Source organism: Pogoniulus pusillus, chromosome 20 (genome assembly GCF_015220805.1).
Source record: "Pogoniulus pusillus isolate bPogPus1 chromosome 20, bPogPus1.pri, whole genome shotgun sequence".
NCBI classification, from domain to species: domain Eukaryota; kingdom Metazoa; phylum Chordata; class Aves; order Piciformes; family Lybiidae; genus Pogoniulus; species Pogoniulus pusillus.
This window is the reverse complement of record NC_087283.1, coordinates 9254039-9268000: the sequence shown is the minus strand read 5'-3', so window position 1 is coordinate 9268000 and position 13962 is coordinate 9254039. Positions and strand designations below refer to the sequence as shown.

General features: G+C 51.0%; 1 protein-coding gene across 1 annotated transcript in view; it reads right to left on the bottom strand.

Annotated features, from left to right (window-relative positions):
• Window positions 1-13572, bottom strand: part of JPH3 (junctophilin 3) — a 72194-nt gene extending 58622 nt beyond the window's left edge. Inside the window, exon 1 of the mRNA XM_064160081.1 lies at window positions 11945-13572. Coding sequence (XP_064016151.1) covers window positions 11945-12326 — 382 coding nt within the window. The 5' untranslated portion in view covers window positions 12327-13572. The remainder of the gene's footprint in view (window positions 1-11944) is intronic.
• Window positions 13573-13962: the final 390 nt, after the last annotated feature.

The window sequence follows — 13962 nt, the reverse complement described above, 5'->3', positions numbered from 1 at the left end:
CGCCCTGGTTTGCACCTTTCAGGAACGGGGAAGTGAGTGCAGAACTGGAGATGAGATGGTTTGGAGCAGCTTCTGCACCTCCATGCTCCTGGCTTGAAACAGGGATCATCTGATGGCACTTCAGCAGTTCAGCTTCCTATTGGGAAGAGTAATTAGCCTCTGTTTGCAGAGTGCTGCAGGAGGATCTGGGCCATTACAGACACTAGGAACACCGACACGTTAGCAGTCATCTCCTTTGCTTTCCCAAGGAGTATTGGGGGGTTTTCCTGGGGAGCAGGAGGAGATCCATCTCCATCATCATCTCCCCTGGGTACAGATGCTGTGGCAAGCCTCATGTGGGTGCTCATGGGCCCAGGACCACAGAGAGAGCTGCTTGCTCTCCCACATGAGGTCTTCACCATGGCTGGGAAGAGGCAACCAGCTCGTGGCTTGCCTTTAATACACACAACACACCAGACTGAAACCTCGGGGAAGAAGAGTTACTACATTGATATAATCTGGCTTCATACCAGGTGCTTTTTGTACACAAGAGAGTGCTGGAGAGGGAAAGGAGACCTAGGACATCTGGCAAATGGCCTTTCTGGCCCTTATGGAGAGCTGTAACATCTCTCTCTTATGAAGGAACGCTGAGGGGGTTGGGGTTGTTCATCCTGGAGAAGATAAAGCTCCAGGGAGAGCTTCTTGTGGCCTCTAAGTACTTAGAGGGGCTGGGAAGAAAGATGGGGACAGAGATTGTAGCCTGTCCTGTTGTGACAGGACAAGGGGTGATGGGTTTGAACTAAAAGAAGGAGACTTAGACTGGAGAGAAGGAAGCAATTGTTTACAATGAGGGTGGTGAGACACCTCAGGGCTCTCCTTAGGGCATGCCAGAGCAACAGGTGGATTTTGAATGACAGAAGGAAGCCCCAAGGGATGTAAATGATCTGTTCACATACATGCAGCATACACAGCACTTCCCTTGGCCCAAGGTGGGATTATGCACCTGAGTACAGACCCAATCCATCTTCATCATAGCATTGGAAGGAGAGAAGTCAGGATTTTGGGGGTTGAAATAGGCTGCATTTTCTTTCTGCCCTCTCCCTACAGCCTAGGATCTGGCATTCTGCAGGCTGCTGAACCTTTTGGCTCCAGCCCAGGACCATCATGAAGTACAAACTTCATGGACTGAAGGCTGCTCACAGGTTTTTCCCAAACCAAGACAGACAGCTTCGTGTCCTATAGGATGCAACTTCTGACAAGCACAAAGGGTAAAGCACACAGGGAGGTTTGCACAGCCCTGCTCTGCCTTTCTCCACTTCAGCTTCTCATATGGTGAAATTCAAGCGGTTCTTTAGGATGCTGTAAAGCACTGTGAGGCCCCATGGACACACAGATGTTATGATTATCACAACATGACCTCAAAAAAAGTCAAGTGCTTAGAAGAATACTCCTGTTCCATCCCTCACACTGAAACACTCCTCAGCTAACCCATTGCCATGGCTCAGCACAAGGTCTTTCCAGGTTAAATAACCAGCAACTGGAGAACAGGCTTTCAGAGAGCCTAGGAGCATCAGGCTTCAAAGGGCAGGCTTCTCTGGAGGCTTTGTCCCATCCTTGAAGCACAGCCAGATCCACCTGTTATGGTGGCTGTGTTTGGCACAGACAGCTGAACCTCCCAGCTTGCTTTTGCCAGTCAGTGAAATTTGGAAATGAGGGCTGAGATGTCTAAAATGCCTGTCCACTTTTCCAAACCCAGCCGAAGTTATTAATCCTTGCAAGTTGCTCGTTTAATTTGGGAAGGATCCTTCCTGCTAGGCTCCCCCCACCCACATCTCTTATCTCTGAGTTCTGCAGCATATCAATTAAGGACATCCAATGGCAGTCGTTAGGTTGGTATTCTGTGTTACAAAGGAAGGAGCAAATTCTGCAGCCACCACTGCTGAGCCCAGGGAAAAGTCATGCACTGATTTTGTGTAGCATCTCAGAAGCATCCATCTCAAAAAGAAGGTTTATGAGAGGAAGAATCTCCTCTGCCCTGGTGAGGCCACATCTGGAATACTGGGTCCAGTTTTGGGCTGCCCTAGTTCAAGAGTGACAGGGAACTATTAGAGAGAGTCCAGTGAAGGCTGCAAAGGTGCTGAGGGGACTGAAGCTTCTCTGTGAGGAGCAAAGGCTGTTTAGCCTGGAGAAGGACAGCCTGAGAGGGGATCTGATCAATGCTCAGCAAGAGCTCAATGATGAAGGGCAGGAGAATGGTCCCAGACTCTTCTTAGTGGTGTCCAGCAATAGGACAAGGGGCAATGGGCACAAACTGGAGCCCAGGAGGATACTTCTGAGCATGAGGAGAAAATTCTTTGCTATGAGAGTGCTGGAGCTGCAGAGTGCTGCCCGGAGAAGTTATGGAGTCTCCTTCTCTGGGGAGATTCCAAACTCACCAGGACATTGCAACTCTGGACAGTTTGTGTGGCTGACCCTGCTTTAGCAGGGCAGTTGAACTAAATGATTTCCAGAGGTCCCTTCCACCACCACCAGCCAGGATGCTGATTCTGTGAGGAGAGCTGGAAGATGCTAATGCAGCCTCAGTCCTGATGGTGTGATGATGGGAACATCTTTGCTGGCCACCCCAGAAGATGTCCAGCAGTCAGTGAGACTTGCTGATAAAAACGTGCCCTCTAACTGTGCTACCTGCTTGTATGGGTCCTCCTCGGCATGCACATGGGTGCACATTTGCTGCCTACACAGTCCAAGAGCCACCACTCCCAGCAGCAGGAGAGGGTGTTCCGCTGGGTGACTTGCATTCCCTGCCCCGTGCCAGGCTGCTGGTTGGAGAACAGCAGTTGTCTCCACTGTGCTCATCTAGAGCCCACACTGGCATGATATAGAGGGCTGAGACTTGCCACTTGCATTGCCCACCACCAAAGGTGGGAATCAGTGCTGGTGCATGTGTGCAATGCCACACAGATACAGCGCTGGCAGCAAATTGTCTCCCCCACAGCCCTTCCAAGGCTCTCCATGGCTCTGGCCAACACCAAGCCATGCTGAAAACACAGTCAGATGCTTCTGCTGGGGCTGCTAATTTGCCAAAAATATGCTCTGGTAACTGCTTACACAGGGGAAGAAATAAAGTATAGACTTTTGAGTATGCAAATATAATCTTGCAGGCAGGAACACGTGATGGATGTTAGTCATATCGCTGAACGCGAGGCTGGGTGCAGAGAGACATGATGGGCACAGTGAGCTCTGGGCATCTGTGGAGGAGAGCAAGGCTACAAGGAGAGGAGAAGAGAGAAGAACAGAGCAGAAAGGAGCAGAGCTGGCATGGGCTGCTTTGCTTGGCTGCTGGGTAGCATTAAGTCTGTTGCTGAGGCTCACTAAATAAATACACCACTGTGAATCTGCAGCTCCACTCAGCTTGGTTTTGAAAGCCAAATGATAGGCACCTTCCATCCAAAGCAGTGAGGTTGGTTGGGTTGGGATGATTTAATGTAGGAGACCACCTTGCAAGCAGGTAGAGACAGGTGCCTTGCTGAGCACCTCTGCAGGAGCAAGAGCCAAGAGATGGATTTATCCAGCCTCACACCGCAGCCTGGGAATCTGCCTCCTCCTCTGTGGATGCAAATAACAACATAAAGTAAGTCTGGCTGAAATAGCACAGAACAGGGATTGCTCAGCTGTGCTCCACAGGGAAAACGATCTGAAAGACAGGTTCCTGCGTGGTGAGAATGGTCATCTGGGCAGTATGAGCCCCACCCAAAGTATGAGGAGTACTTTGTGGTCTCATTGCCATGAAACCCATGCCCATGACACTTCGCAATCAGGAGATCAGCAGCACAAAGCTACTTCCCTCACTGGCAAACCTTGTTCTGCACCATGGCATTGCAAAGACTCTGGATATTTGCACTTACAGATGGGAAACTGAGGCACAGGGCAAGGTGAAGGATGAGGTACTCCAACAAAATGAGGTCTGTGACTCCTTCTGCTGCAAACACAACCTACAGCAAACCTATGTCATACATCTGAAGATAACTCAAGCTGCAGGAATGAAGCCATCTTCCTTCCACAGGGGCTTGCCAGTGATGAATGTGTGACCTTATAATGGTAAAGAGAAGCCATTCCAGAAAACTCACAGGTTCAAATTCAGCTCAGATTAACATCCATGAGATGAACATCCCCACACCCCCATGGCAAGGCTTGGATTCCAAGGGGGAAAAACTCCATTTGCTCTCCACCAAGCTCAGGAAAACACAAGTCCATCCTGAGCATCCCCTCCCCCTTCTCCCTCAAAGCTTCTCTATCTCCTGCTTCTCAGAGTTCATTAGTAATTGCTTTTTCCAGCCAGCATTTGGAGAAATGCTTCAGCCCATTACAATGACAATCAAATCTCAGCATCAGTAACTCTGATGGGACACATAATGCATCTCAGGGCAGCTTTCTTAAAGCAGCAGGTCCTGGAGTCAGGGCAAAGAAAGCTCTTCAAAAGAGAAGAACTAAAGAAATTTCCACTTTTCCTGGCTTTGCTGGAGAACAGGGAAAGCCAAATGAGCATCATCCCCTTGGTGAAACAGGGTGTCTAGTTTTGCCCAGGACAGTTGAATCCTCCTGGGCTTGGCCACTGACTGGGGTCAAAATGAGGATGAGGCTTTAGCAGAAGGGGTGTGGGACACATTAATATGTCACTCAGCACCTTTATTCCAGCTAATGTGCTCCTCTCACAAAGCAGAGTGAAATCAGGCTAATGCTTAGCCCATTAATCCCCCAGCGCTCTAATCCTCATCACAAACTCTCTGATCTCACCCCATTTCTCAGCAGAGCTCACAGGAGTAAGGGCTAATTCTCCAGCACTCACACATAGTGCTGTGTGCTGGCATCAGTTTTTGGTGAGGTGCAGGGGTGCATCCTGTCTGAGGTGTGGGAGATGCTCAGCAGTATCTGAAGGGGGGCGAAAAGAAGGCTGGGGAGGGACTATTGACAAGGTCTTGTAATGACAGGGCAAGGGGTAATGGGTTTGAACTGGCAGAGGGGAGATTCAGACCAGATGTTAGGAGGAAATGCTTTACAGTGAAGGGTGGGGAGACACTGGCACAGGCTGCCCAGGGAGGTTGTGGCTGCTTCCTCCTTGGAGGTGTTCAAGACCAGGTTGGATGAAGCCTTGAGTGACCTGTTCTAGTGGGAGGTGTCCCTGCCTACAGCAGGGAGGTTGGAGCTCGATGATCCTTGAGGTCCTTTCCAACCTAAACCATTCTATGATTCTCCGAGGCTCAGCTCCCTGTGAGCTCCGGGATATGAGGCTGGATCAGGAGTAGGCACAGCACAGGGCAAGATGAGGCAAACCCAGGGTTTATTTAATGCCCTTGGTTAGTCCAAGGAGTCAGTCTACAGGTCCAAAGTGATGCCCTGAGTAGGAAATTGTCTTCGTAGTGATCATCTTGGTGAGAACAGCTGCAAACTTAGGGACTTTGCTCTGGCTGTGCACTCTGCTATACATTAAGAACCTCTTCAGGGAATAATCTGGGGGAAAGAGTGACTGTTCCAAGGGAATGCTCACACATCAAGTGCAATTTTAAAGGATTTGTGATTCAAAGGCCAGAATCTGTCTTTGAAAAGCCAAAATCAAACTCCCTCAGGGGGTTGCCACTCGGGTGGGTTGTTGTTGGTTTTCTTTTTGGTTTGTTTGTTGGTTTGTTTTCCTCCAAGCTCCCCCCTTTTTATTAACATCGAATCATAGAACCATTTAGGTTAGAAAACACCTTAAGATCACCGACTCCAAGCACTAAGTACTTTAATTGTAAGTTAACCAGCTTGTTGCAGGGGCAAGGCAGCAGCAAGAGTTGCCTGCACCTGTTGCAATCTCCTGAAAACCAAACCCACATCAACCCCTTTCTTGCTCAGGAATTCAACTAATGCCAAAGCCAGACCCTGAACAGACAAAAACTGCCCATTCTCATGAGACAGATACAGACCCACAGTGCTGGCCCCTGTAAGATCACCACCAAGCCCATCCTGCCCAGCTGCTGCATCTTCAAGTCATGGCTACGTTAATAGAGATCATTTGTCTAAGTCGGCATCACCTGGCTCCAGGCATGCAAAATTCATCAGGTTCATTTGAAAATCGAGGCTTGCTTTTTTCCTTTTCTTCTTTTTTTTTTTTTTCTTTTAACCAGAAGGCATTTTTTAGCTCTCATCTGCTGGTTTCCAAGCCTGGAAGAATGACTTTTCTGCAAGAGTCTGAGTGGAAACCTTGCTTCAAAAATGAAGCTGAAAACCTTGCAAAAATCACATGATTCCACAAGCTGGAGCTTCAAGGGGAGGGAAAATAAAAAACCCCAAACAACAACAACAAAAAACCCAACAACCCAAACGTTCAGCTACAGGAGCAGATGTCACCCAACCACGAGGAGCCCCGTGGGATGTCAAGTCACATGCAAATATCCTGCTAAAAGCCATGAGAAACCCACCCCAGCATCCCCAGTGAAAGGATATTATTGTAGTGCTTTGGGATTTTAGTCACCATCTCTCTTGGATCAAGGAGAGGGCTGTAAAAGGGGTCAGACTGCCCCAAGGTTGGGGTCTTACATCATCTCCTGGAGTATCACATGCTGGATAAAGATGGAGAAGATAGAGTGAGGGTCTGGCAATTTCTATCTCATGTACTTTTCCCCGGGGTCAGAAATCCTTCTTCTTCTGTCCTGAGCTGTACCTGAAACTAAGCAGCATGTTCTAGGGAGAGAAGTAATTACCATGAGTTCATATCATGTATTTTTAATGATGCTGGTCAGAAGCTTCATTTAGTATTTTGATTCATTTTCTTATGTGGAGCAGGTTCCTGATGGTTCCCTTATTGCTCTCCTGTAACCACTGTCACGCTGCAAGCATCTTCCGTACCGGAATCTGTGCAGAGAGATGCTTCATAAACAAAGTTCATGGTGGTTTGGGGTTGTTTGCTTGTTTGTCTTTTGTTAGTTTGTTTGGTTTTGGGTTTGTCTTTTTTAATTAGCAGGTTCTCAGGGGGTTGTCAGCACCAGCTATGGCTCTGGCTGGATGCTGCAGGAGCTGGGAGGATCCGGGGATCGGGGCGCATTTGTGTTTGCTTGTTTCCACCCACAATTTGAAGTGCCTCAACAATTCCTTCCTGGCAGCAAAATAAGCTGAGAGCTGGTACTTTTTAAGGTAAATCTGACATCCGTGCTATGAATAGACAGCAGGGAAATTTGCCCTCCCTAGTTGGTTCCCTGCAGCTGTAGAGGAACCCTTAAAAATAAACCAAACCCTAGTATGGAGCAAGGCATGAGGTAACCCCTGGTGATGTCGCTGCCCTTAGTGACATTGGTCATGAGGGTTGATTCAAAACCACTTGGCACAGCAAGGAGGGTGCAGCCCCATCCCAGATGGGCAGGTGCTCCCGCAGTATTCCCAGTCCAACCTCCTGGAGCAACCAGCAAGGAGCTCGGCATTGCAAAATAATTCATGGTTTTCAGCACCTCAACCATTTCCCAACCATTTGGTTAGTAGCTCCTGGCTGCACTTGCTCAGAGAGAGCAGCTGGAGGTGTCACCAATGCCATCGCAGAGGTGGGGAAAGTGGAGCATGGATCTGCCACAGCTCCTTCCCAGGCAGGACAGGCTGTGGGAGAGCCCACACCAGCAGTTCCCACCACAGCGCTAACCTCTCCGCATCGCTCCCAAAGCCTGAGCGTTTCCAGAGCCGGGCCAAGCAAGCCCACCTGCCTACTCACACGGTGCTAACAATGAAAACACCAATTAGATTTCACTCACCTATCAAAGGGATGATTCATGTAGGTGAGTGGGCACGAAGGATTACACAAGACGAGCGCGGCGATGCGATCGTCTGTCCCTTCTGGGGTAGCCCTCCCAAGAAACAAGGCTGTGTGGAACACATGGGCACCCGGGATGGGGTGAGAGGGGGGCTGCAGGAGGGACCTGGCATGCTCTTGATACCCTGTGGATACCTCAAATCCAGGGAGCTACTCTGAGGGCTGGCTGGGCAGTAAAGACTTGGGAGAGTGACTGGTCTCCTGGCCTGCCTCAGATATCAAATGCTTAGCTGGGGAGGGGTGGAGGGAGGAGAAAAAGAACCTTTGGCAGGGGCAGAAAAGCAGATGTGAGGCCTTTCTAGAATCATAGAATGACACAGTTTTGTTTGGTTGGAAAAGACCTTAAAGATCATTGAGTTCAACTGTCAAACCCACATCATCCACCCCATCGACTTCAGCTCATCCACCTCCACAGCCATGGTTCCAGCAGCTAAACCCAAATCCAGTGCACAGCCCTAGGACCTCCACGGCAGCCCTGCAGATACAACTCAAACTGACCCCAGGGTAAAGTCCCTGAGTATTCCCAAAATATCTAAAGAGTTACAGAAAAGCAGGAACCACCTGGAATTTCTCCTGATCACCAGTTCTGCTCAGGAGATGATCTCCAGTGGGAGAAAGTCTCCAATCCTCTGCTCCAGAGAGGTTCCACCAATTCCAGTATGGACCACAGCAGTGACCTGGGCTCACAGGGGTGCTGATCCAGATGGATACAGCCCCTTTTGCCCGGATCAAGGAAACAATCCTGCTCCTTGCTCTGGAACTGGGCCCAGCAAATGAGTGGTGCAACTCCAGCATCTGACTGAAGCAATCCTCAGCAGCGTGGTTTATGTAATATCAGGGTGTTTGTGGATGGGGGCAGGAGGTGGCAGGGATTTTGGGCAGCAAAATAAGGACATAGCAGCAGCAGCGTGGTTTGAGGGGGTTCCAAGAGCAAGGGAAGGAGGATGGTATGCCACAGGTGCAGGACCATGGGTCAGGCATGCAGCAGCACCGAGGTGGTTCGGCAGTGTGGGCATCAAAGCTGTACTTGCCTTTAGGCTTGAGTTGATGAACAGGGATCTGCACAGCTTGAGGAATCCAGCTGGCATTCATGGGGCCTGTGAGTGGGTCAGGGAGGGCTGGCACCAGGCTGGAGGAGCTGGGGGGTAGGGAGGGCAGAGCATGTGCCCATGGGTACGGGAGTGGAGGGGCTGAGCGGTGTCTGGGCGTGGGGAGGAGAGGCGTGTGTGCATGGCGATGAGCGTGTCCGCGTGGGAGGTGTGAGAGCTGCAAGCTGCGTGTGGGGGAATCAGCCTGCACGCCTGAGCCCCCGGCCCGGGGCTGCTGCTGCCGCTGCTGCTGCCACTGCTGCTGCCACTGCTGCTGCTGGGAGGTGGCACCTGGGGCAGCGAGTAGAGCCAGGATGGCAAAGGGGCTGATGGCAACACCACTTGAGGTCACCACATGCCATACCCCACGTCCAAGCCCAACGCTTTGCCACGTGCTCAGGAGCGGCACACCAAGACAGCGCTGGTGGAACGTTGAGATTTGCCCTTCCCTGCTCTTTTGTAAGGAAATGGTAAGGCTGGAGTGAAATTCCTGAATTCTGAGGCACCTCTCTTCCTGAGCCTAGCCTGTGCATCTAGGCACCCAGCCCCTAGGCTTGATGGATGTGCTACAAAAATATATACGTGCAAGGGATGAATATTTATCTGTGGGTGGCAAGTGACAGATGCTGGGGCGAAGATTCCAGGATACTTCAGTTTGATGAAGGTAATAACTCGAACAGATTAATGAGAAACATCCTTCCCAACCATTGCCTCCCCTGTGCCAGAGTTATGCAGCCGCCCTTCCAGTTGAGCTCCTGCACATTCCAGCTTCTTGCTCCCAAAGTTCATTAAGGTTTGGTCTCCAAAAGGCTGAAGATGGCCAAGTTCAGTGTTTTCCACCCAGAATGGAGATAGGCAAGTGAGGAAAAGTTGTGGCCTCTAGAGACTTGCAACTGAGTTGGTGGAAGCGCAGTTTTAGGTGGATTCAGTCACTCGGTGGGGACTGTCCAAGCAAAATGGGGGGGAAAGCTGGTGTGGAGGAGTCTGGTTGGGGTGTGCAGGGCCTATCCGTGCTCTCAGCAGCAAGATGGGCTTGGCCACAGGTACTATCACTCTCCAGCACAGCTGTCCTCATCTCCGAGGATGATTTGGAGGGTCCCTGGTGGGGAGCATTGTGCCACAGCCCCTGTCCTTGTCTCCTCCTCCTCTTGCCTCCTCCTACTCTTGCCTCCTCCTCCTCCTCAGACAACAAACAAGCAGTACTGCTTTTTGGTCCCCAGACAGCCCAGCCTGGCCTGACAAGATGGAAGAAAAAGCTCTTTGCTTCTGGTAGGTTCTGGGAAAGTGTGAACCCACTGATAAGGAACCCCAGTGAGGAGATGCTCCCCGGGCCCCTCAAGAGCGGCTGCGCTGCAGTTGAGGGGGAAGCATGCTGGGGTGGGGCACGCGTGTGGCTGAGGACAAGATCAGCCCTGCAACATCCAACCATCAGAGACCTGTAGTTTCTGAAGACTTCTGTCTGCCCTCCTGCAAACCTCCCTGGCAAGGGGCTAGGTGCCAGGAGGGGAGCAGGGTGATGGCACTCGTGTTGGGAGCACATAGAACCCCCCCACACACACACATATCCCTTCCTGACTGCTCTGAACGTGAGAGACCATGCTTATTCTCTGAGCAAGGTTTATTCTCATCTGGAGGGCTGCTGGGATTTATCAATGGCTTTGCAAACACACACCCAGCAGATTCCAGTTCAGAGCCCAGCATTATTGCAGGCAGCTGAAACAAAAGGTTGCAGCTCTATTTTCCCAGAGGAGAAAGCCACCAGCACAAGATCATCATTAAAAATCAAGAGACCGTTCCACCTCTCCCTTCAAGAGCATAAAAAGGCAGCCCCAGATAAGGTTTAATCCGACTAGATGATCTCCAGAGGTCCCTTTCAACCTCTACTATGTTTCCCTCCCTGTGTAATCCACAAAGCAGCAAACTGGGTTTGCTACAGAAAGGTCTTGCAGCACCTTTCAGGAAGGCTGTCATGGAGCCCATCAACGCTGCAATTTCCCTAAAGGAGCAATCCTGGAAAACCATAACAGCTAAAATCAGCAAGCCTGCTCTAGATAGACACATTCAGCAGCAAAACCAGCAGGGCAGGGCCATCAAACCCCCCCCCAGCTACCAGCAGGCAGGTAGGCCTGCCTTGGATTATGGTGGGAATTTAGATGGAAGTGGCCACACACAAAACATGAGCGAGAGGATGATACAGCCACTTACAGCACAGCACCAGCTGCTTCCCTTACTTTGGCTTTAAAGCTTGTTAGCCCAGCAAATTATTTTTCTTTCTTTTTTGGATGGCTCCAATTGGGTTTTCATGTTTGTTTGGAGTTTTTTTTGTTGTTGTTGGTTTTTAATCTAATCCCAGTTTCCCCTCCACATCTCGTTTAAGCCGTGTTGACGGCAGAGAAGAGCTTTGGTGATCCCTCTGAGCCCCGACGCTAAGCATTAAGCCGTAAACTAGGAATGTAAGACTCTTGTCTGAATTAAAGTCCTTTGCCTGCTATGATTAAGCATGGGGCTGCCCTTGGAGGGGCTGCAGGGCATGCAAAGACCCCAGCCTCTCATAGGTAGCATTTGCAGAACCCTTCTGCCCTGTCCCCCCCCCATCTAATCTCACTTCCCCTCTGCCCTGGGTTGCTTCGATGCAAATCTACAGGTTCCAGTGGTGCAGTCACAACTGTGAATCCCATGTGCAACTTGGGTTGTCTCCCAGCGCCTTGGCCCACCTCATCCTCCCACTCCCCTGGGCCAGGATTTCATGTCTCTTCACCAGTGCAGCCCGCTCCCCTCCCCAAAAAAGCCTGGTCAAGGAGAGGCCAGGAGGTAGGAGCCAGCACCCAGAGACCCATTGAACATATGGGGCTACCTGTGGCAAGGGGTTGGGCAGATGCCATGCTGGGCTGGTTCCTTATCTCCTGCAGGATATGAGCATCCTTCACTTCAAGCTAGCAGGCTGCAAACTCACAGAGCAAAACAAGAGGCCCCTCCATCCAGAGGCTTGTACCCCCAAGGCCACCACCCACCCCAGCTAAGAAGGTATCAATGCAGCAGCACCTACCTCCATCCGAGTAGGTCTCTGTCCCGTAGCCATCCTGTAATCCATTGCTCCAGGTGCCTTCGTACTTGGCTCCGTTTCCAGTGCACTCTCGGACCCCATACCGTCCCTTAAATCCATGGGTCCACTCTCCTTTGTACACCCACTTCCCTTTGCTCTCCATGCCAATGCCATGGCGCTTGCCCTGCGCCCAGGTGCCCTGGTAAGTGTTGCCGCTGGGCCAAGTGTAGACCCCCAAGACCTCAAAGCCGTGACTCCAGGAGCCCGAATATTCACCTTGACCCTTCGGGCCGGTACAGATTCCGTGGCCATGAGCCTTTCCGTCCTCCCAGCCTCCACAGTACGACCCTCCATCGTCAAAATTAAACCTTCCCCCACTGGACATGCATGTAATTCGGTTTGCAAATCCCCCAAAAGGTGAAAAAAAAAGGAGAAGAAGAAGAAAAATGCAGAAAATGAAACACGAATGATGACTTGGGGGGGGGGGAGGGAGGGAGGGAGGGAGGGGGAGGGGAGGGGGAGGAAAGAAAAGAATAAAATAAAAAAAAACAAAACCAAACCCAAAACCCTAAAAAAAAAAATTCAATCTCAAATCAAATCAAACTCAATCGAAATCATGCACCAGATCCAGGGAGCTGCTTTTAAGCCAGTTTCTTGTGATTATTCATTCTCTGGGAGTATGTTGAGGCTCAGTTCACTCTTCCTCTGCTGTGGAAACAGTATCATTAAAAAAAAAAATAAAAAAAAAAAAGGAGAAAGGGGGAAAAAAAAAATAGCAGCAAGAACAGCAGCAGCTATTGGGTTTTGGTGCAAACGACTCCACCTAAAAACCATCCAAGGCAGGGAACGGGGGTGGGGGAGAAGGAGGGGGGTGGGGGGGTGGGAAAGGAGAAGAAAAAAATAAAAGGAGAAAAAAAGAGGAAAAAAAAAAGATAGGTGAAAAAGAGGGGAATTAAAAGGAGAGGAAATTAAAAGGAGAAAATAAAAGGGAGGGGGGAAAAAATAAAAGGTGAAAAATGTAAAAGGAAAAATGAAAGAAAAAAAAAGGAGAAAATAGAAAGGAGGGAAGGAAATAAAAGGGAAAGGGATGGGATGGGAAGGGAAGGGGGGGAAGAAAAGGGGAAATAAAAGGGGAAAGGGAAAATAAATGGGGGGGGGAAGAATTAAGAATGGGGGAGGTAGGAAGGCAATAAAAGGGGGAAATGAGGGGGGGGAAAGATAAATAAAAGGTGGGAAAGAAGGGGAAAGGGAGAAGAAATAACAGAAGGGGAAAAATGAAGAAAAAAAAGGAAAAGAAAGAGAGAGCGAAAGAAAAAAAGGGGGGGAAAGCTAGGAAAAAAAAGAGGCCAAACGCCAAGAGCAGGAAGGAAACGGAAGCGGAGCAGCCGCCCGGCGCAGCCCGGAGGGGCGGTGGGTCGCTCAGCTCCGAGCCCCCTCCTCGCTGCCCTCCAGCTCGGGCTGCCCCGGCCGGCCGGGCTGGCTCGGGCGGGGGGCCGGGGGGGGCGGCGGGTGCGGTGGCATGGCGGGGCCGGCCGGGAGGCTCAGCACCGGCAGCACCGGCGGCACCGGCAGCGGCAGCAGCAGCAGCAGCAGCAGCAGCAATGCGGTGATGCCTCCGCCGCCCTCCCGCTCGGCTCCCCCAACCTCTCCCACGCCACCCCCGCGCCCTAAAAACCCGCCATGGCCTCCGTTAGCCACATTCCTCCCCCCACACAACACCACCACCGTTCTCCCCTCCTCCAGCAAACCTCACTCCCGGGAGGACCCGCTCGCCTCGCCCAGCGGATCCCGCATCTTTCGCCCGAGGATGCTCGGAGAGAGGATTGGACGCTGCGGTGAGGGGCTGAGGGTCGGGTAGAGGGGCGTCCTCCCTACCCCCCACCCCCCCTCCTCCTTTTCCCGTCTCCCTACGGGGATAAATCCTGCTTATTAATGATCCTGGGCTTTCTGCTCTGCCTCATCTCCCTGCTCCTGGCTCAGGGTGGATTTAAAGAGACAGGAACTGCGTCGCCTTCACTTCC